This window comes from Danio aesculapii, chromosome 18 (genome assembly GCF_903798145.1).
Source record: "Danio aesculapii chromosome 18, fDanAes4.1, whole genome shotgun sequence".
Classification (NCBI taxonomy): domain Eukaryota; kingdom Metazoa; phylum Chordata; class Actinopteri; order Cypriniformes; family Danionidae; genus Danio; species Danio aesculapii.
Window position 1 is genome coordinate 49,691,315 of NC_079452.1, and position 21,508 is coordinate 49,712,822.

The 21,508-nt window shown below is 37.2% G+C and overlaps 1 protein-coding gene across 2 annotated transcripts in view; it reads left to right on the top strand.

Annotated features, from left to right (window-relative positions):
- The first annotated feature begins 5,743 nt into the window (after window positions 1-5,743).
- Window positions 5,744-21,508, top strand: part of gnao1a (guanine nucleotide binding protein (G protein), alpha activating activity polypeptide O, a) — a 180,779-nt gene continuing 165,014 nt past the window's right edge. The window contains exons 1-2 of one of the 2 annotated variants that reach the window (XM_056477867.1): window positions 5,744-6,439; window positions 6,567-6,609. In XM_056477867.1, coding sequence (XP_056333842.1) covers window positions 6,322-6,439; window positions 6,567-6,609 — 161 coding nt within the window. In that variant the 5' untranslated portion in view covers window positions 5,744-6,321. The remainder of the gene's footprint in view (window positions 6,440-6,566; window positions 6,610-21,508) is intronic. The other variant, XM_056477869.1, reaches the window with a different exon arrangement.

Here is a 21,508-nt window from a genome sequence, read left to right on the forward strand (position 1 = left end):
GGCTGGGTCAGTTGGCGTTTCTGTGTGGAGTTTGCATGTTCTCCCTGCGTTTGCGTGGGCTTCCTCCAGGTATTCCGGTTTCCCCCACAGTCCAAAGACATGCGGTTCAGATGAATTGGGAAGGCTAAATTGTCCACAGTGTATGAGTGTGAGTGAGTGTGTATGGTTGTGTCCCAGAGATGGGTTGCGGCTGGAGGGGCATCCGCTGCGTAAAACATATGCTGGATAAGTTGGCGGTTCATTCCCCTGTGGCGACCCCGGATTAATGAAGGGACTAAGCCGAAATGAAAATGAATGAATGAAGTATTTTTTTAATATATTTTTCAATATCAATAAATTAGGAAATTACCATAGCAGCTTTAAAGTAATAGTTTAGTAAATTAACCTTCAGCCCACCCCCCTCAATTAAGTTTGGCTTTTGGCTCTTCATAAGAAAAAATTGGGCACCCTTGCTGTAGACATTACGCTAGAGAATCATTCAAATACTAGCTCTAAAGTAACGTTTGTGAATGGCAATGTTTTCTGCTGTTCTGACGGTCAGCTGCAGATGTGAATGAGTGGCAGAAGAGAGTATTTCCTCATGCAAAATGATTTTTAGACACTCTGTGTTTGACTTTCTTTGTAATATACACGATTATGCTGTTGAAGTGTTGTATAAACACAATATCACACTCATATCAGTGTGATATGGCTGTATATTGGCACTGGTGGGGGGCACTAAGGTACTCGGCCTGCTGCCTCGAGCCAACACACGCCTCCCACCAGTGCCGATATACAGCCATAACATTTTGGGTGGCGACACTGTGACTCAGCACTGTCATCTCACATCAAGATGGTCGCTGGTTTATGTCCTAGCTGGACCAGTTGGCATTGCTGTGTGGAGTTTGCATGTTCTCTCCATGTTAGTGTGCTCCAGTTTCCCCCACAGTCCAAAGACATGCGCTATATGTGAATTGGATTAAGTAAATTGGCCGTAGTATATGAGTGTGTATGTGAACGAATGGGTGTTACCCAGTATTGGGCTGCAGCTGGAAAGGCATCCGCTGTATAAACCATATCGTCACCTTGGAATTATAAGGTTCGATCTGCGTTCTGAATGATTTTGAGATATTGAGCTTCAAAGTTTTTGAATTCCATATAGCAGACAGTATGTGTGTAACATTTGTTTTTTAAATAAAAAGTCTTAAAATACAAACAACTTATAAAAACATCCCATAAACTCAATTTTGACAAAAATGTCAGATAGAATTATAATTTTATAATTCTTTAATAATCATAATTTTATAATTCCTTATAATTTTAAGGTGACGATATGTCGGATGAGTTGGAGGTTCATTCTGCTCTAGTGACCCCTAATAAATAAGGGACAAGGCCAATTAAAATGAACGAATGAATGAATAAATGAATGAATGAAACATTTTGGGTTTCTAAAGCAGTTTAGTGAAGAAAAAAATAAATAAAAGGAACAAATTACAGTTGAAGTCAGAATTATTAGCCCCCCTTTGAATTTTTTTTTAATGATGTTTAACAGAGCAAGGAAATTTTCACAGTATGTCTGATAATATTTTTTTCTTCTGGAGAAAGTCTTATTTGTTTTATTTTGGCTTGAATAAAATTAGTTTTACATTTTTTTATGAAATATTTTAAGGACAAAATGAATAGCCCCTTTAAGCTATTTTTTTTCGATAGTCTACAGAACAAACCATCGTTATACAATAACTTGCCTAATTACCCTAACCTGCCGAGTTAACCTAATTAACCTAGTTAAGCCTTTAAATGTCACTTTAAGCTGTATAGAAGTGTCTTGAAAAATATCTAAAATATTATTTACTGTCATCATGGCAAAGATAAAATAAATCAGTTATTAAAAATGAGTTATTAAAACTATTATGTTTAGAAAGGTGTTGAAAAAAATCTTCTCTCTGTCAAACAGAAATTGGGGGGAAAAATAAACAGGGGGGCTAATAATTCTGACTTCAACTGTATATCCAATTATAAAACATTAAATTCCTTTTCAAACATAAAACGATGACATTAGTGTAACATTAGTGTATCTTCACCACAGCTGTTTCCAGTATTATGTACTTCAGCTAATTTTTTTGTTTAATATGAATTTTATGAAGTTTGATTGATCCACTACTTACAATGTGTCTGATTCATTCATTAATTCATTTTCTTTTCGGCTTAGTCCCTTTATTAATCAGGGGTCGCCACAGTGGAATGAACCGCAAACTTATCCAGCATATGTTTTACGCAGCGGATGCCCTTTCATCTGCAACCCATCACAGGAAAACACCCATACACTCTCATTCGCATACATACACTACGGACAATTTTGCTTACCCAATTCACCTATGGCACATGTCTTTGGACTTGTGGTGGAAACCAGAGCAAAAGCACACAAACACACGGAGAACATGCAAACTCCGCACAGAAATGCCAACTGACCCAGCCAAGGCTCAAACCAGTGACCTTCTTGCTGTGAGGTGACATCGCTAACCACTGCGCCACCCTATGAATGATTCATACATCTTAAATATTACGTTCTCCATTCATCTCATGCAGAAGAAACATTGATGTGTATGTACTGTTAACGAAATGCAGAAAACATTTTAATAGGAACATTAGTTTTTGCCTGAATTATTTTTGTTTAACTAGTCGGGCTGAATAGTGACACAGCATGCCTTTTACTTTGCATTTCAGATTCTAGAGAGCACAGAAAAACCAAAGCTGAAGTACAGAGTGATCATCAAATTCTTTAATCCATATTGGTGCTAGTGAAAGACTGTACATTTTGAATGCATCTTCTAAATGCTAATACTGCCATTGTTTTGGAACATACCACTTTATGGATAATGTTAAGGCAACATCTCGTGGGGACTTTAATATATCTATTGTTTCCAGCGAATTTACAACAGCTAAGGGGTTTCATGTTTCAGCTCTATGTCATCCTTAACAAAACCTTTTAGCTGTTTAAAATCAAATTTGTCTTGTTCTAAACCACAGGTTTTGGGGCTTACTGCTTTATTAAACTGAAACACAAGTGTCCCTAATCATATGAAATAGTCAGAGACGAATCCTCAGCACAGATACAGCCTCAGTGATCACAGTCTAGGAAAAGAAAGTGGCAGACAATGACAAAAAATGGCTTTCAAAAGAACAGAGAGAGAGAGAGAGAGAGAGAGAGAGAGAGAGAGAGAGAGAGAGAGAGAGAGAGAGAGAGAGAGAGAAAGAGAGAGAGATAGAGAGAGAGAGAGAGAGAGAGAGAGAGAGAGAGAGAGAGATCCTTTATTGCTATGGATTTCAGAATCCAAGAGAGAAATACTTTGAGATGTCAAAAGTAAAAAAAAAAAAAAGATCAGATGCAGGTGTTTGAGTTCAGAAACCAGTCACTGCTTCACAAAAGCTAAAGTTTAACCAAAAATTAAAGCTGTGTGCTTATCTGTATTTAATAAAATATATATTATTTTTCTAATTGCTCTAATCAATGTTTCTATCAGCATTTTGGATAGTGTATTGCTATTTTAGCAGGGGGATCCATAAGGCTGGTTTTACTGGTTGTCCAATCTCAAAAATCAATCAATTGTTTATTTTTTATTTTTGTATATTTTTTAAATTAATTTTATTTTTTACTTTTGTGGATTCTAGTAAAGTTTAAATCCTATTTTCTTTATTTGCTTTCTCTCACGTCTCACAATGTGGTTGGAAGTGGACATTCTCAAAACATTTTGTTAACCTGCATTGTTTCAACATGGTTTTCAAAGGTTTTAATAATTAAAAATAATGTACTAATATATTATATTATCATTAAGTCAGTAAAAATGGGGCTAAAACACATAGTCTGAAAACAAAATGACATTTTTGCTTAATAGTATAATATTGTGCAACTCACTGCCTTTTCTAGTTATAATAACAACTATATTCAGTAAAACACCTGCAATGTTTTGACATTTTGACATTTGCATTACATAATCAGCTGATGTAGTAACTTGCTTGGTTGCTCAGCTGGAATACAGTAATGCATTTGTCATGCAGAGATCTCTGAGAACCAAGTTCTAGGAAGCGAGAGTCAGAATAAAAAAAGCTAGAGTTAGAGAAACCAGCAACACTGCCTTAGATGTTTCAGCAATTGGCTCCATATCTCACATTTACAGTTAAAAGTAAAAAATAAATAAATAACAGTAAATTGAAAAAACATATATAATAAAGCGTTCCAATATACCACATTTTTACTGAAATTATACAAATTTTTCTAGAATGTCAGACTGTGTTTTTCTGTTTGCCCACGTTGTTTTAAACTATGCGTTGCTATACCTGTATGTTGTGATCAGGGCTGTCAAGCATGAGCCCCTATGTGCACACATCCACACACACATGCACACACGCACACACACACACATACATACGTACACTTACCGGCCACTATATTAGGTACGCCTAACTAGTACTGGGTAGGACCCAGTTTTGCCCTCAGATTTGCCTTAATACTTTGTGGCATAGATTCAACAAGGTACTGGAAATAGAGATTCCTCAGAGATTTTGGCCCATGTTGACATGATGGCATCAAGCTATCATGTTGCTTTAGATTTGTTGGCTGCACATCCATGATGCGAATCTCCCGTTCCACCACATTCCACAGGTGCTCTATTGGATTGAGATCTAGTGACTCTGGAAGCCATGTCATGTTCAAGAAACCAGTCTGAGATGATTCACGCTTTATGACATCGCGCGTTATGCTGCTGGAGGTAGATAAGTACACTGTGGTCAAGGTCCGAAGTGTTGTGCATTCAGAGATGCTCTTTTGCACACCTCGGTTGTAACAAGTGTTTTTTTGAGTTACTGTTGTCTTTCTATCAGCTGGAACCAGTCTGGCCATTCTCCTCTGACCTGTGGCATCAACAAGGCATTTGCACCCACAGAAGTGCCACTGACTTGATATTTTTTCTTTTTCGGACCATTCTCTGTAAACCCTAGAGATGGTTGTGTGAGAAAATCCCAGTAGATCAGCAGTTTCTGAAATTCTAAAACCAGCCTGTCTGCGTGTGTACAGTATATATAGTATGAACCACTGACTTATCCAGCTTATGTTTTACATATGCCCTTTATTCAATTCACCTATACCACATGTCTTTGGACTGTGGGGGAAACAGAGAGAGAGAGAGAGAGAGAGAGAGAGAGAGAGAGAGAGAGAGAGAGAGAGAGAGAGAGAGAGAGAGAGAGAGAGAGAGAGAGAGATGTATGTATATATATATATTTAAAATTAGAACTAAAACTATATATATATATATATATATATATATATATATATATATATATATACATATATATATATATATATATATATATATATATATATATATATATATATATATATATATATATATATATATATATACATATATATATATATATATATAGCACACACACACACACACACACACACACACACACTGACGTGTTTATTTATTTAACTGAAGGGAAGACCTAAATATTCTTATTTTACATTTTTAAATATATGTATTTTAGGTCACTGTTTAGGTATTTTAGGTATTATTTTCCTAGTTTTGATTTTAAAGATCTAAATAATAAGTGTTATACACTAGAGTTTGCCCAACAGCAGAGGCTATATCAACAGTAACACTTGGCGTTGCTGTTACAGGTTGTCAACGCTAGGTTAATGGCCACACCTTTCTGTGATTCTTCCTGTGTCCAGGGCCCGCTCGCTCATCGGCTTTAAATCATCCGCCCCACACACACGCCCAACACCTATTACATACAGTCCGGCACAAACGGCGTTTAGCAGCGTTTTCGTAGCGCCAAACTCCAAGAGAAGCGCATTTCTTCCGTCTGCAGATAACGGCGCTCATAAATCTAGCTGTAGTTAACGGTGCGCGATCCGAATGCTCGCTCGTGCGCGCGCGCTCCCTGCCTCTCTCTCCCCGTCGAGTTGCTCCTGACGTCAGCGAGATTGTCTGAGCGCGTCGAGCACAGCGCGCGCTCTCTCCATACTGACCCTCCATTGTCAGCACGCTAACGATGCCAGCGCTCGCAGCCGCCGCCGCCCAGTAGAGACCTCCCAGCCCGAGGACCGAGCACCACGACCCCGTTACACAGACCGAGAGCGCGCGCCAGAGACTTATGTTCCAGTCCGACGCTGTCTTTTGCGGGATTTAATGCTCTAGCTAGTCGCCGACAGGGAGAGCGAGTGTGTGTGTGAGAGAGGGATAGGGACAGCCTTAGAGAGGGATAAGGAAGAAACACCGAGGATATTTCTCAGCCGGACCGTTTTGGAGATAAAAAAGAGCCGAGGTTCATCTAACCATGGGATGTACACTGAGCGCAGAGGAAAGAGCGGCTCTGGACAGGAGCAAAGCCATCGAGAAGAACCTCAAGGAAGATGGAATCACTGCTGCTAAAGATGTGAAATTGCTTCTGCTAGGTAATGCGGAGAGGAGCCCGTCATTTCTAGCTGTATACCCAACACCTCATCCGATGAATGCACATATATGGGATCTCGTCATTGTGACAGGCGATCTTATTCCCTTGTGTCTGTCTCTTCTCCACAGGGGCTGGGGAATCTGGGAAAAGTACCATCGTGAAACAGATGAAGTAAGTGGCTTGTTTAAATGACATCCATCAGTCAGTGTGTGCTCTGTGTGTGTGTGTGTGTGAGAGAGACACACACGAACCCACCCACCCACACACACCCTCTATTTGCTTGATGGCGAATTCTTAGGTCCGCCATATTTTCAAGGAGTTCTCCTTCCACTAGTGTGTTACATACATCTTAGCCGTGACGTGATGATATGCTGGAGCAGATCCGCAGTGTGTGGGTTCGGGAAGATAAGGCACCATCGGTGTGCTGTTCACGAAAATGGTGCTGAAAGTCAACCGGGGGACCGTGTTTCCTATTGCCTCATTGGCGTCCACTGACAGTGTAGCCTACTTCACACCCGGCAGAGAAACAGTACTACACTCCACCCCGATTTCACTTCATCCTGTGGGCTTTTACGTCTCTGGTGTCTTCCTGTTCAGTTGCTACTATGACAAACGAGTACAGACTATAGAGATCTAATCTAATCTATATGTATTGGCTGCTCTAGCATCAAATGTCAGAACCTCAGATTTAAGTACAACGCAGCATCATTTGAGAAATGTCCTTTACCTGAATTGTATGGAGTAAAAAAACGGTAACTGGTGTGACTTTAATGCTTTCCCCCACTATAATCACTTTTCCAATGGTTATCGGTTCTTCAATAGGCTATTGGCTGGATTTATAAATGGCGTCGCCTTAATGGTGAAGTACTGAGGCTTTTGAATGAAGGAGTAGCATTTTAAGAGTGGCAGCACAATTATTTTGCACAATCGTAACTGCACAGTATAATAATCCTATAGGCTAATTAAAATATGCACAGTCTATGAAGCCCAACGACTATTAATAAATAAGCAAACTATATTTGCATATTCTATCACCTGTAAAAGAGCTTCGTTTTAAAAATGCATTCAATTCAATAAAACGAACGATTACTAGTATATCCGTGTGCATATACAGCCACACACGCCACTATCAGCCGGTTTCTACTATGCAGTTAATACGGTGTTAAGAGCCTTCTGTTGGCTGAATGGTGAAGGCAGAGCTTATATGGCAAATGGTGCCTGGAGATAATGCTGTCGGCTGAGTGTGAGTGCATGGCGGTGGTGCAACATGAACAGGCCTTCATATGCGTTTGTAGTCAGCGTTGGGCTGATGATGCTCATGTTGAATGAAGAAGCTTTGACACCCAACCAGCTTAACTTCCTCACGGCCATTTTTATGCACCGACCTTCTCTTTACGCTTCACTGAAACGATCTGTTCATCTACCTTGTGGTTTGGATGTCATATGCTCATTTGAATTGCATGTCGAATTAAAGCGAGCTCCTCAGGTTATATTCGCTGTGCACTAATCTATGTTTTACATGGTTGCTGTGCCCATCTGGACTTTCTGTGTTTTGAAGATTACACTAATTATAGGCGTTAGAATGGAGTGGTGCAAGTGAGACTGTTGTATGTCAAGCGCGGTTTATTGCTCAATGCAAAGCTTTCGTTGAAGAAACGCCTCCATTCGCAAGTGTGTGCTCGAGCACTGCCTTTGTCGAATCAGAAAGGTATAGCCCTTGGAAAATATCTGATTATATACGGTCTGGTTATGGTTTTAAGTAACTTCGTTTTTTTGTAAAGCCTTTGTGATGGGAAACCGCATGCAATTAGCACACATATGATTTGAAATGGTGCATCGGAGGATTTCAGGCGGTTTCAGTGGTGGACAGCGCCCAGCAGTCTTTTACTGAGATCGGCTTTCTTCGGCCATTTTCGGGTTTCTCCGTCGTTTAGTGCTTCGAACCTGCGGCGAGACGGAAAACAGGGGATGGATTTTTTTTGCGTCTTTTCCGTGTCTTACACGTGATTACAGAGAGAAATGTTGCATTTTCTAACAGAGAACACCTACCTACTTTGATTATTTTGTATTATATTTGTGTATGAATATTGTATTACCTAAAAGCAACGGTTAGCTTGGGGCGATAGCAAAATAAGCTAAAGCATTCTTATGAACAATAGTGAGTTCATCCTACACATTAATTTAATTTTGTACATGTTTTACACCATATTTTGAGTTTTGATCATATTATTAGTTACCAACTAAAGATATCTGACTGTAAATGGAACTATACCTCCATAAAATAAGAAAAACGTGGAGAAAAATGAATATATTGACCCTAAATAAAACTATAATTAACTTCTGACAATGCTGACCGGGTTGAGGATATTCAGGAACCAAAATGATATCATTTTTCAGGTTCAATTTGCTTGGTCAGCTAAACAAATTAATGACAGTATTCACCTCTGTGCTTTTAAGCCATTGTAGCTAATGCCTCAGGCACATTTCTAAAGTCATCCAAAGAGTGATGACTCTTTCCTCTCTAAGGATTCATTGTTGCTCTGATGTGCTTAATTGGGTAATAAGAGTGTCTCATGATGGAGCTGGTTAAACTGTTTGGCTCCTAAAGGAGAAGAGTATATGTAGCTCTGGGCTTCTTACTGTAATACGCCACGAATGAGTTGCTTTTTCGGGGCTTTTGTTGAGCTTAACTAGACCGTTAAATGTTCAGCCACTGTCACTACTTAAAATGCTTTTTAGGATATTGCAGCTTCAGTGTAATGTATTGCTGTTAATTGCATTGTAAAATTGTAGTAAAATACATGGTGAATAGCAGTTTCTTTATCTGTTATTAGAAATCAGAATAAACTAATTAAAATCTCAGTGGAATACTTTCATGTTTTCTTCCAGTCTTAAAGAGAAGTTTCGATTATTGGCACAAGCAAAGCTGATTTTATGATGTTATTCAGCTTCCCCAGAGATGGTGCTTAAGTATATAAACATATACGTCTTTACTTGTCAAGCTTTTCTGCATTAAATGTAATGAGTATGCAATAAGAGCAGCCAGTACACTGAAAAATATTGGTCTACTTCCACTTGAACTTTGCTTAAAATCAGACAGTTAACTATCAAGAGACTGCAAGACATTCATTTAAACATGAAATTTCAAAATGAAAGACTGAAATATTGGTTTATACACTGTACATACTCTAATATGGCCTGTTTCTACTGAGCGGTAGGTTGCAATTTGATTTGTGATTTAATTTCAAAGTCAAACTCCTAAAAATGAGCTCTTTTTGTTCGGTGTCTGTGGTTTGAAACCAAAATATTCCCATATTCCCATATTTGAAGCAGCAGACGCCATTATCTCACTTGTCCACGCTTTCCTGTTTGTTTTCTTTTTTATTGTGGGTATTCTGTAGAGTTTGATTGCACAATTCTGATTGGGCAGAACAAAAGCATTCTCACTCAATTGGCTAGTAAGACTGTCACACACAGACAGCAGTCACGCATTTGCTTTGGGCGGGGGAAATTTAAAAATACATTTGATTTCGAATAATTTCTCAGCCCTAGTACGCATTTGTTTGTTTTCTCTGACAAGGTACTAAAATACCGTACTGTACCACTTTTTTATCAAAGGGTGGAGCTAGACTCACTGCTGAATGCTATTGGGTGCAACAGTCGTGTGAAAAGCGCGACTCAGGCTGCTTTTTCTCTATATATGTGCACATTTGCCACCTGAATTAATTTTATTATAAAAAATGAACTCACAAAATAAGCAATGTTAATAGTTAGTGTTATTGCTATACTGGAATTTGGTACCAATTGGTAGTGCAATTTTTTAAAATGTACAAAACAATGTAAAATGTAATTTTTTAAAATAACATTGGAGTGCTGTTGAACACGTTCTTAAACACTGCTGATTTGCCATCGTGTTCACTTGCTTAACAGAAATGACTGTGATTGGCCGTGAAGGTCATCAGTTCACCAAACTCACCGCTGTTTACTGAATGTAGCCACAAATACAGGGACGCTGTTGAGCATGTGTACAGAATGGCAAATCTGTGGTGTTAAAGAACACACTCAAATGTTAGCGGGAAATAGACATTTTAAACATTACAGTACCAGTAGGTACCGAATTCCAGTATCATGACAACACTAGTGAATAGCAAATATGATTTTTCTCTTAAAGCGAGAATGACGTTGATCACAACTCGGTCAGTCATACACACATCTCTTTAAGGCATAGATCACCCCAAAATGGAAATTCAGTGTTAATTTAGCACATCTAGGATGTGGGTTAAGTGAAATGATCAATGATCAACTGAACAATATTCACAACATTGCTGTCATAATCCTGTCACATAATTGCAGATTCAAGGATGCAAACTCACATGCAAGCTGATGCTGACTTTTCCCAATGTTTGATATAAATCATAATTGGCCAGGAAGCATACAGTACTTTATTATTGTAAAAGAGTTAAATAATTAACAACAAATTGAAAATTCAGTGAACTATCCTTTTAAATTTGGATAGATTCTGATTGGCTGAAAATATGTAAAATAGTCATCATCATGCAGAAAAAAAAACCCTGAAAGTGATTCATATGATAGTGATTCCCTCTCTGTGCATTCATTCATTCATTCATTCATTCATTCATTCATTCATTCATTCATTCATTTTCTTTTCAGTTTAGTCCCTTAATTAATCTGGGGTTGCCACAGCAGAATGAACCGCCAACTTATCCAGCATATGTTTTACGCAGCGGATGCCCTTCCAGTTGCAATCCATCACTGAGAAAGATCCATACACACTCATTCACACACAAACACTATGGTCAATTTTAGCATATCCAGTTCACCTATACCACATGTCTTTGGACTTATGGGGGAAACCGGAGCACCCGGAGCAAACCCACGTGAACACATGAAAAACATGCAAACTCCGCACAGAAATGCCAACTGACAGAGCCAAGGCTCGAACCATTGATCTTCTTGCTGTGAGGCGAATGTGCTTTGTTATTATTTTAAAAAATTATTATTATTATTATTCTGTGTAAACTAGATTTGCATTTCCCTGATCTCGCAGAATATCCTCCTTGTTGTGAATGGGCCTTTAGATGGTGCTTTCTAGCCAACAGTGTTCCGCATGGCATGGCTTAAAAAGGGCGGATGAGACAAGGAGGTGTGCACTTAACATGTCAGCGCTAACCAGGCAACTGGGTGATGTATGAGAGATGGTGAGGGAGAAAAAGGGCGAGAGAGTGCTCAGCGGGAGGAGGGGAGATGTTGGTAAACCCTGTGATTATGGTGTAGTCCTTTAGGCAGGCAACAGTGCTTCCATCTGCTTCATTAGTTCAGTGTGAGAGGGGAGTGTTTAAGTGTGCACAGGCTGCTCTCAGTTGCTGATCACATCACACATACACAACTCTCTCTTTTTTCCCTCTGTTCCTGCGTTCCTCTTCCTGGCACCTAGTCCTATGGGAAGGAAATTTGAGCGACTGAAGATGTGTTGTGTGTTTTGAGGGGAGAGATAGGACTAGAATGTGAATATTTGGTGATGGAGCGCAGTTTGTTAGACCCTGGAGACTGAGCCATGTGTGTCATCATCCTGCATGTCACTTCCTCACCCACGCATGTCATGCATGGGTGATCAAAAGCTGCCTTCAGAAAATGTATATGTGAAAAGTTAGATGGTGATTTGCACACAGAACATCTTTTACATGCTGTTGGTTGAATATCTATCCATATCATTCCAAGGTTATTATAGCTAACGAAAACGAATGAAAAAACGAAAACCAAAATTTAAAAGCATTTTCCGTTACTAAAATATAAATAGTTTTTTAAAAGCTAGAACTAACTGAAACTGTATTGTGTACATACAAGACTAACTGAAACTAACAAAAATTCAAGTAAAAACGTCCTTCGTTTTCGTCTTTGTAAATGTATTTAAAATATACTATAAGCCTTATAGAAGTAAATCTATTTACGTCACGCTGTCAGGTGTTTGACCCGTATGGCACCTTGGAGTCTCTAACCAAGCCGGTCTTCCTCCAGTCATCATCGTTGTTGCTCCTGCATCAGGAACAACGAGTGGACATGACCCCAACACGGTAAATACGACTCAAGCAGAGACTAAAAAGTATTAATTTAACATATTTGTGCCAATAATGGGTGTTATTTCCGTATTAGTGATCCCGATCGCAAATGAATCGTTCTTTTTAACCAAATCTTCTAAGTGAACCGGTTGAACTAGTTCACCAAATCGAACTGAATCATTTGAAACGATTCATGTCTCCAATAAGCCCTTAACCACTTACTACTTACTTTTTAACATGCCTGATACACACCTCTGACTCGAAATAAACCAATTTCCAGAGTTATTCAGTTATTAGAACAGTACATTTAGAACAGATCTGATTTGAGAAGTGGTGCAAACCAAGTAAACTTGGACAACTGCAGCGTGGGTAAACCGAGGGCTTAAATGAGAGGATCTGATGAAACGTAAGTTTATTTCATAACAGAAAATCATAATAGAATTTAAATAGGTGAATCATGGTTCAGTTGGGTTGCAAAAGTAATTGTAAGAAACTTTTTAGATCATGGTGATGTTTTAAATGACTGAAATTTATGATTGCTGACTACATATTTTGGTATGTTGAGTCCTAACATGGGAGCATTGTCACGAAAGATCCGGTTTGCATTAAAGATCCGAACTTCCCATCACTACTGTGTACCTCAGAAAGCAGCCTTGCACACATACTTAAGGCTACTATCTTGTGGGTTGTTGTGTTTGAATTTGAGGATGGGTAGGTGGTAGCGTTCATGTGTCCTCTGAATACATGTTTAAAATTTTTTTTACTTTGGTTGTTTTTTTTTATACAATATTTATTCTGATGATTTTGAATCTTGCACCTAACAAATATCCTAATTTACAAACAAACAAACAAACAAAAAACTAAAACTAACACCGAAACTAGTAAAAACTAAACTAAAACTAAGCAATTTCAAAATATTTATTTCAAAATAACACTTGTAAATCTCCCTCTAAAAACTAATTAAAACGAGCTGAATTTGAAAACAAAAAGTCAAAACGAAATAAAAACTAAAACTAATAAAAAATGTAACTATTATAACCTTGTATCATTCATAGAACAAATTTTTGTGTATAGATTGGTGCTCATTAGTAATAATTTTGGGGTCAGTATAGGGCTGGGCGATATGGCAAAAATGCAATCTCGATAATTATTTTCCATATTGAACGATAACAATAAATATTTCAATATCACTTGTTAATGCTTCCAGATTTAAAAGAGTATCCCAACAATGACTGTAGCCAGAAAAATTAGATGGCCCATTAAATGGCGTAACATATTTTTGACAAATAAATTTTCGGTGACCGAAAATTCGATACATCTCTAATATCAACACACTATTAGATTCCCATTGTTGCACATTTCTGCTGTGTGATTGGCTTTTAGATCAATATAGAGTAAAAAAAGTCCAGAACTTATCATTGTTATTGACAAAAAATATATCGTGATTCGATATAATATCGTTTATCAGCCCAGCTCTAGATATAGTATACTGGCCCTAGGTATAGTATAGTTTTTGTGTAATAATTTAATCATTTTAGCAAGCTAGAAATTTATAAAATTGATTAAAATTGACAGTACGAAATATTTTTATTTATATTGATATTTTTATTATATTTTCTTTTTATCAAACAACCATTAAAATATATATATCATGGCTTTCACAAAAGATATTGAGTTGCTCAACATAATGAGAGGTTCATTCGCCACCAAATCGGCACATTAGAATGATTTTTGAAGGATTATGTGTTAGTGCAGCCACTTGTGTAGAATACCCTGAATTGTAAACAGTACAGTACAGCACAGTAAACTATACATTATTGTTAGGGATGCTCGGATGTATCAGCCAGAGTTCGGTATCAGCTGATAATCACGTCACAACTCAATTGGTACTCGCTGATCTGGCCAATTTAGTGAACCGATTGCAATCTGTTTTATCCATTATTTTTTGTAAAGCTGCTTCCGACCATTTCATGTATGCAACATCCTTAATTTATTCTTTTAGGTAAGGCAAGATCTCATACTTGGAAAATGTGCTTGTGCAATGGCAAAGTTTTATACTGTAATGCCTGTGGCATCAGAATCTGTACTCTGTATCGGCTGATCACCATCACAAAGAATTGGTTATCCGTATTGGCTGCAAAAATCCTGACCGGAGCATCCCTAATTATTATATGATGACGAAATATTAAGTGAACATAAAGTGAATTCAGAAGGTTTACTTTCACTAATCCTGTAGTACTAAATGAATCTATGCTTATGCTGCAGACAAATGAGATATTCAGAGCTCATTTGAAGTGAAATACCAGTCAAAATTCTTGCAATTCTAGCTCTAAAATTACTCAAGTGTAGCTTTCTGACTGACAGAAACTGTAACTGAATGGGATCAGATAGTGGACATCGCTCCATAATCTCTGAATGATGTTGGACTTGCCAAAAATCCCTAATTCTGTGGCAAGTATAGTGTTGCATATGGATAAGCACTGACTGGATTACTTCTTTCCTGGACAGCTAGCCATGTAGTAAAAAAGATCCCTAATTAAGACTCGATTTTTTTCCCCCGCCTTTTGATCATGTCTAATCTTTGATCTGTAATCCAAGCCCACTCGTCATATTATCCTTTAAAAGCAGACTTCTGCTGCTGGATAGACAAGCTAGGATTAAAATGTTTGTTTTTTTTCTAAAGTATGCAATATGCTTGGCTGTCCTGTAGCTGGCTAATTGAAGGGTTGAAGCAGAGGACCCAGCTGTTCAGTTGCACTCCATCTGTACGGCCGCTAAACTCAGGCCATGCACTCGAGTAGCAGAGCATGAAACATTGTGTCTCTAGTGTCTAGAGGACATTATGTGTTGAGTCATTGGTATGTGACGAAGGTTTAGATGAGGGATGTTATAAGGTTTTGCAATAAGAGTGGCACAATTTAAACAAGTGTGTGTTTCACTTCTACAGGAAGTGAGACTTCAGATTTACTGCAGTTTAAATTTGAATTTGTGACTCTGTAGCAATAAAGGGGTATTTTTTATTTATTTATTTGTTTATTTATTTATTTATTTATTTATTTATTTATTATTATCATTTTTTAAAGAAGTAAAATAATTTTGTCAGTTGGCATAATTCGCTATGTATATTGGTCTCTGTAGTAGATATGTTTTTAAGAAATGTCCAGGTTTATTTTATTATTGAATAGGGCTGCACGATATAAAAAAAATTGATATTGCGATATTGAATTTTTCTGCGATATTGCGATATGAGTAGTTTCACATGATGGTTTGAATAGCTCTGTTTTCTTGGAAGTCTAACAATATTTAGGTACAAAAATGAAATAATTACTTTGCTTTGTCTCATTTCTAGTCCAAATATCTAAAAATATAGTTTTCTTTTCACCTTCAGAAGAAATAAGTTAAAATGGACAGTTTTTCCTTAAAACAAGCTAAATTATCTGCCAATGGGTAAGTAAAATAATTGTGTTTTTGCTTTGTAATGTGGATATTTGGACTATAAACAAGACAAAAGTTGTGTATAAATATAATTAAATACAATAAATCTTTGTTACACCTCCAAACATCATCATTTTTTGTGTCCAAATGTTCTAAACTCTCTTGACCTTAAAAACCTAAACTTAGCAGTGACTCTACAAATCACATGTTCTCTGGCTCCTAGTCAACTAGTGTTCTGTGGCTATTAGTCAACATAGCAAATTTTGCAATGTGACTATTGTGGATGCGCACATTGCATTATTGATGGTGAAACGACATTCATTGTGCAGCCCTAATATTGGATATTTAATTGTTCATGCAATTTATGTGTATTTAAAAAAAAAACCTGTAAATTAATAGTAAAATACCAGCAACTGCAGTTTTCAGCAATGTACTGTTATTTTACAGTGCTTTACCATTTTAAGGTATGTTGCAGTAAAAGTTCATGGACTGAATTAATGCTCAAGTGTACTCATTATATTATTGTACATGGATTTAATTCTAGCGTTTAAATGTACTGAATATAGCATTTATTATAATTAAAGAACACACCATTATTATATAATTAACATTTTTATGACCATTTATGGGTTGCATTCGTAACATGAAAGTTAGTATCTGCTTATCTACTTTTGATAGAAATTTAATTCTTTAAGATTGTCCCAGATCTAGGGCTGCACGGTATTGGAAACATCTGACATTACAAAATTAGTTTTTTTGATATATATATTTTTTTGATATATAATGAAATGTAAAAATAGTCTTTATTGTAGAAATACTTCAATAAAATATAAATATTTTTAAGTTACAAATGGTACAATTTCTTGAGCCGGAATGCCTTAAACTCTCTTGATTGAGAGTCACAGGCCTTAAAAACATGTTAACGACAAACCTTTTCTGTATAATGGTAAAAATCTTCAATGACTGTGGCTCCTGGTCAAATATAATCCCAATTTAACATTGCAGATTCTGACTATTTTGGATGCACACATTGCGACATCGATGCTGAAACGATATATTGTGCAGCCCTTCCCGGATTCATTTCTTAAATGCGTTTTGTTTCTGTTAATATGGCCAATAATCATGCAAATGCTGCATTTTGGTAGTTTTAAGGGAATAGATTAAAAACAATATTTTGAAGAATGCTGAAAACCTGTAACTACTGATTTTAATAGAATTTGTTTTTTTCTACTATGGATATCGCTGGTTACAAGTTTCCAAATTTAAATGTGTGTTTTTGTGCTGAACAGAACTATCCCTTTAAGGTAGCATTTTAAGTACAGTGGTGGTATTCTTCGACCCCATTGTGTTTAACTGTAACCTTTACTGAACTCTACTTGAGCCGCCTGTGTTTATCTGGATGCCCTGCACGTCTTCAGCTGTATTGTTAGCAGATGTAACTTGGAGAGGGCTTTTTTTTAGGTACTGTATATAAAGCTCATGTTATTGCAAAGAAGTAAATTAGCATTAGCACAATACATCCTTACTCTGTTCTGTTACAGGGAACTGCAGTAGTGTGCAGTATGCAGATTAACTGACCATTTACACTACAGCTTTATGTCTAACCCAGTCTCACGGCAGTTCTTTATATAGTCACATAATTTAATCTATCGATTCTTGTTCACAGGCATGAATTTTCCTGTTGTTTTTTTCATGTTCTTTGACAAAACTTTTTAATTATTGTATGTCAATGGGCTCTTTTGTGTTCCTCAACATGATTTTAACCTACTTTTGACATTGCATTTCAATAGGCTTTTTTTTCATGTTCCTCAACACAATTTTAAGCCTATTGTGTGTATCTTTCACATCTCCAGACTCGTAATAAACCATACTTTCAGAAATCATTTGGAGCACCTAATCCCTCACCTAACCCTAAACCTACACCTCTGTGAAGTTGGCCCCCCACCCAACTATTTTGGTTAAATTTGGAGTATGTTGGGGGGCTGGTGATGTCATCACCCATAATTAAATGTGTAATATTTTAAGAGCAGAAACGGCACAAACGAAACTTTCACCGGCACAAACGAAGCACAAACCAATGAGACTATTTGGGCTATTTGAAGAATGCGGGGCGGGGTGGGGGGCTGCGTGACCGCTGAATGACCTTAAATATTATTTTATTATCTTAAAACCAAAACACCACAAACTAATGTTTTTGCAGCACAAACAGAGCACAAACGAATGAGACTATTTTGCCGATGTTTTGTGTTGGGTGGGGGGTTAACTTCTTGAAGGATTAAACCTACCCACTTCTCAACAAAATAATAAAAGCAGCAGGCAATTAAAGGTACACTTTAAAACATTCCAATTCTGGGTGTAATAATGACACCCTAATTCTGGTAATTCTTAAGTTAATAGGACCATATTTAATCCAATGTTTGGGACTAGGCATGGGACGATAACCAGTTTCAAGCTTTGGAAAAGTCAAGGTTTTAAAACCGCAAAAATTTTCTGTTATATCCTTCCTATGACATATGTAAGATTTTTTTTTCACGTTTTTTGAGGTGCTTTTCAAATTGTCAGGAAATCTGTGTTTTTGAAACTAATGAAGATAGCAGAAGTCAATGATTTATTTGAATTATTTAGCCTGACATGTTTACTCTAGAGCAGTAATCACAATACCATCAAACAGTGAAACCCCGATATTTATATCCAAAGTTATCATACCCTCAGAATCATTTACCGTCCCACGCTTGTAGTGTGAGTGCAAAGCGCGCCTGAGCCTGAAACCAAAGACGTGACGTCACTTTTAAGGGACTGTTTCATATGGATTTATTGATCATTGTTTACTGTTCAATGAACACAAACTGTCATAGTTTATTAAAGACGCAAATAGGCATGGGCTGATATAAGATTCTGATGGGATGATAACCTTGGATAAAAGTATCACGGTTTCATAGTATCATGGTATTGTGATCACTGCTCTGAAATATATTCTTTTTAAATGTCTGGGTAAAAAAACAAAAATTTCTTTCTTTTTGAACACAATATATTGTATTTTGAGAAACATTTAAAATAATTTGGAAGTGTAAACATGGCTAAATGAATTATTGACTCAGGCTGTCTTCATTTGTTTCAAAAACAGATTTTTTAACAATTTAAAATGGCATCTTTAGATATCTTTTCTGCTGGAGATACTGTTGTCTTCTGTATTCTACACATACCTTAGGAATGGTATCACCAAATTTTGACGGTTTTAAAACCTTGACTTTCCAAACCGCGGTATACCTTGAAAACAGTTATCGTCCCAAGCCTAGACGCACATCAGCTCCCACCTTCAGCACATGTCCTAATATGTACAGCACAAGAACTTTTTATGATAATTTATGAGCGTCAAAAGTTGTGGATCTGTTCAACAAAATATTTGACTGCCTGCCACTACATCAAAAACGACTAAAAATAATAAGTTAAGCAATGTTCACTGTGCTGAGTGAGAGCGCCTCTTTTCCTGTTAAACTAAACAGTCGCATCATCGATGACATAAGCGTGCTTCGGCTCGTAAGGCAAAATGCAGTGTGAGTGCAGGCCGTCGAGGGAGATGGGTGGGGGCTTCAGCATGATTCAAGGCAGCTGTAGCTAGTGTGAGTACGCAGTCCATATTTTACCCAAATAACCCAACATTTTTTAGTTACATGTATTTATTGCAAAACAAAAAAGCAGTACAAACAAGCCATATAGCATTCCTATATTTTTTTGTGACTACTTAGCAGAGTCAGAGTTGTTTTTTAAATATTAACTTTAATAGCTGAAATCAAGGTCACTAATATCCGATTCAAAAAGAAACTCCCACACTTTAGCATGACATGAGATTGATTGGTTTGAGACACACAGGGAGCCAAAAGCATTTGACACGATTGGTCAAGAGACACTCAGAGTGCCAATAGAATTTGACTACCAAAACAGACAAAACACACTTTTTCATGTGGCAATATTTGAATTTGTCAAAGACGACGCTTATAGGGTCTGAGCTATATGGCAGACAAACAACGATGTACTCATCAGTCTGCCTTGAAAGACTCTGAATATTCATTTATATATACTTGTACCTGCCTGCACCTGTGTTTTTATTGACAAATGGTTGCGATTAGGGCTAGGGGCTGTTTTGGGTAATGCTGGCATTGCAAAATTTTCATTCACTGCGATATGAATGCAATTTCTTTTTTAAAATTTTTTATTTTTGGCCTTTATTAGGACAGTATTGAGACAGGAAGCGAAGTTGGAAAGAGAGAGGGGGATAGGGAGATGTCCTCAAGCCGGGATTCGAACTCTGGATGCCCTGACGTGCTACTGCACCATATGTCAGCACGCTAACGACTAGGCTAAAGCGCTGACATAAATGCAATTATACTAGATGACTTGAATAGCTTGTAAAGAATTCAGAATTTTAGATCGATTGGGATGATTCTGAAGGCGAGTGTATGTGAATAAAATATAATAAAAAAAAAATGACATGAAAAGTTAAATAAAACCGAGAAAAAGAGGCAAATAAACAATGATTTATGATTTTCCGGGGAGCCAAACCGTATACAGAAGCAGTAATAATATAATCACTGAATATTAATACTAATAATGATAATAACACTATCTTTTAGGGTAAATTCTTAGTCCCAGGCCTTAACAGCACATGCAAATAATACACCTTCATTCTAAGGTTAAAATTTAAAATGACTCTATGTTGTTACCCGTAATGTCTGGTCAACTATAATCCCGATTACATTGCAGATCTCTGTAATGTGACTATTGCGGACTCCCACATTGTGATATCAATGCTGAAACAATATATTGTGCAGCCCTAAATCTGTCTATGTGTAGTCGGAATGTGTTGAATGTGATGTGAAAGATATAGCATACAAAATACAATCAATATTTTACCGTTTTAATTTACCGTTTTACAATAGGTAAAAATTTGTGTTGAGGAACATGAACAAAAAGTGTATTGAAATAAATGAGTTAATGGTCATGTTGTGGAAATTATATCCCTGAACAGGAATCGATGTAGTGTATTACATTCTGTGACTAGAACAAACTGCCGTGATGCTGACTTGTTACAGTATGTCTGTTTTTCCACCGGGAAATCTCTCCATTTGACTATTATATATTTTAATGCATCAATTTGCTGTGGTTTGGGTGGGGCTTTAACTGCACACTCTCACAAACCATAATGTGTGTGTTTGGGGAAGCTCTGAGTCACTTTAGAAAAGGGAAGGAGCTCTGACGAAACACACAGGCTGGTGAAATAAAGCACGAACGATAGCTTCCTCGTCCATTTTGCTTCTTTCTCTCTCTCAGTTGGTGATCTTCTGACAGTCTGTCTGACTTTCTGTCCCTCCATAATAGAGGTGGGTTTCATGTGTCTAGCTGATGTGATTGGAGTCGACCGAGCACATGGAGAACAAACGGTTCTCATGTGTTGATTTCCCAGAGCTCTGACTGTAATACTGTGCCTTGATCTCCTCTGGCTCGGCCCACAGACAGTGTGACTTTTAACAACGCCCACTTCAGTTCTTTTGGGTCACTTT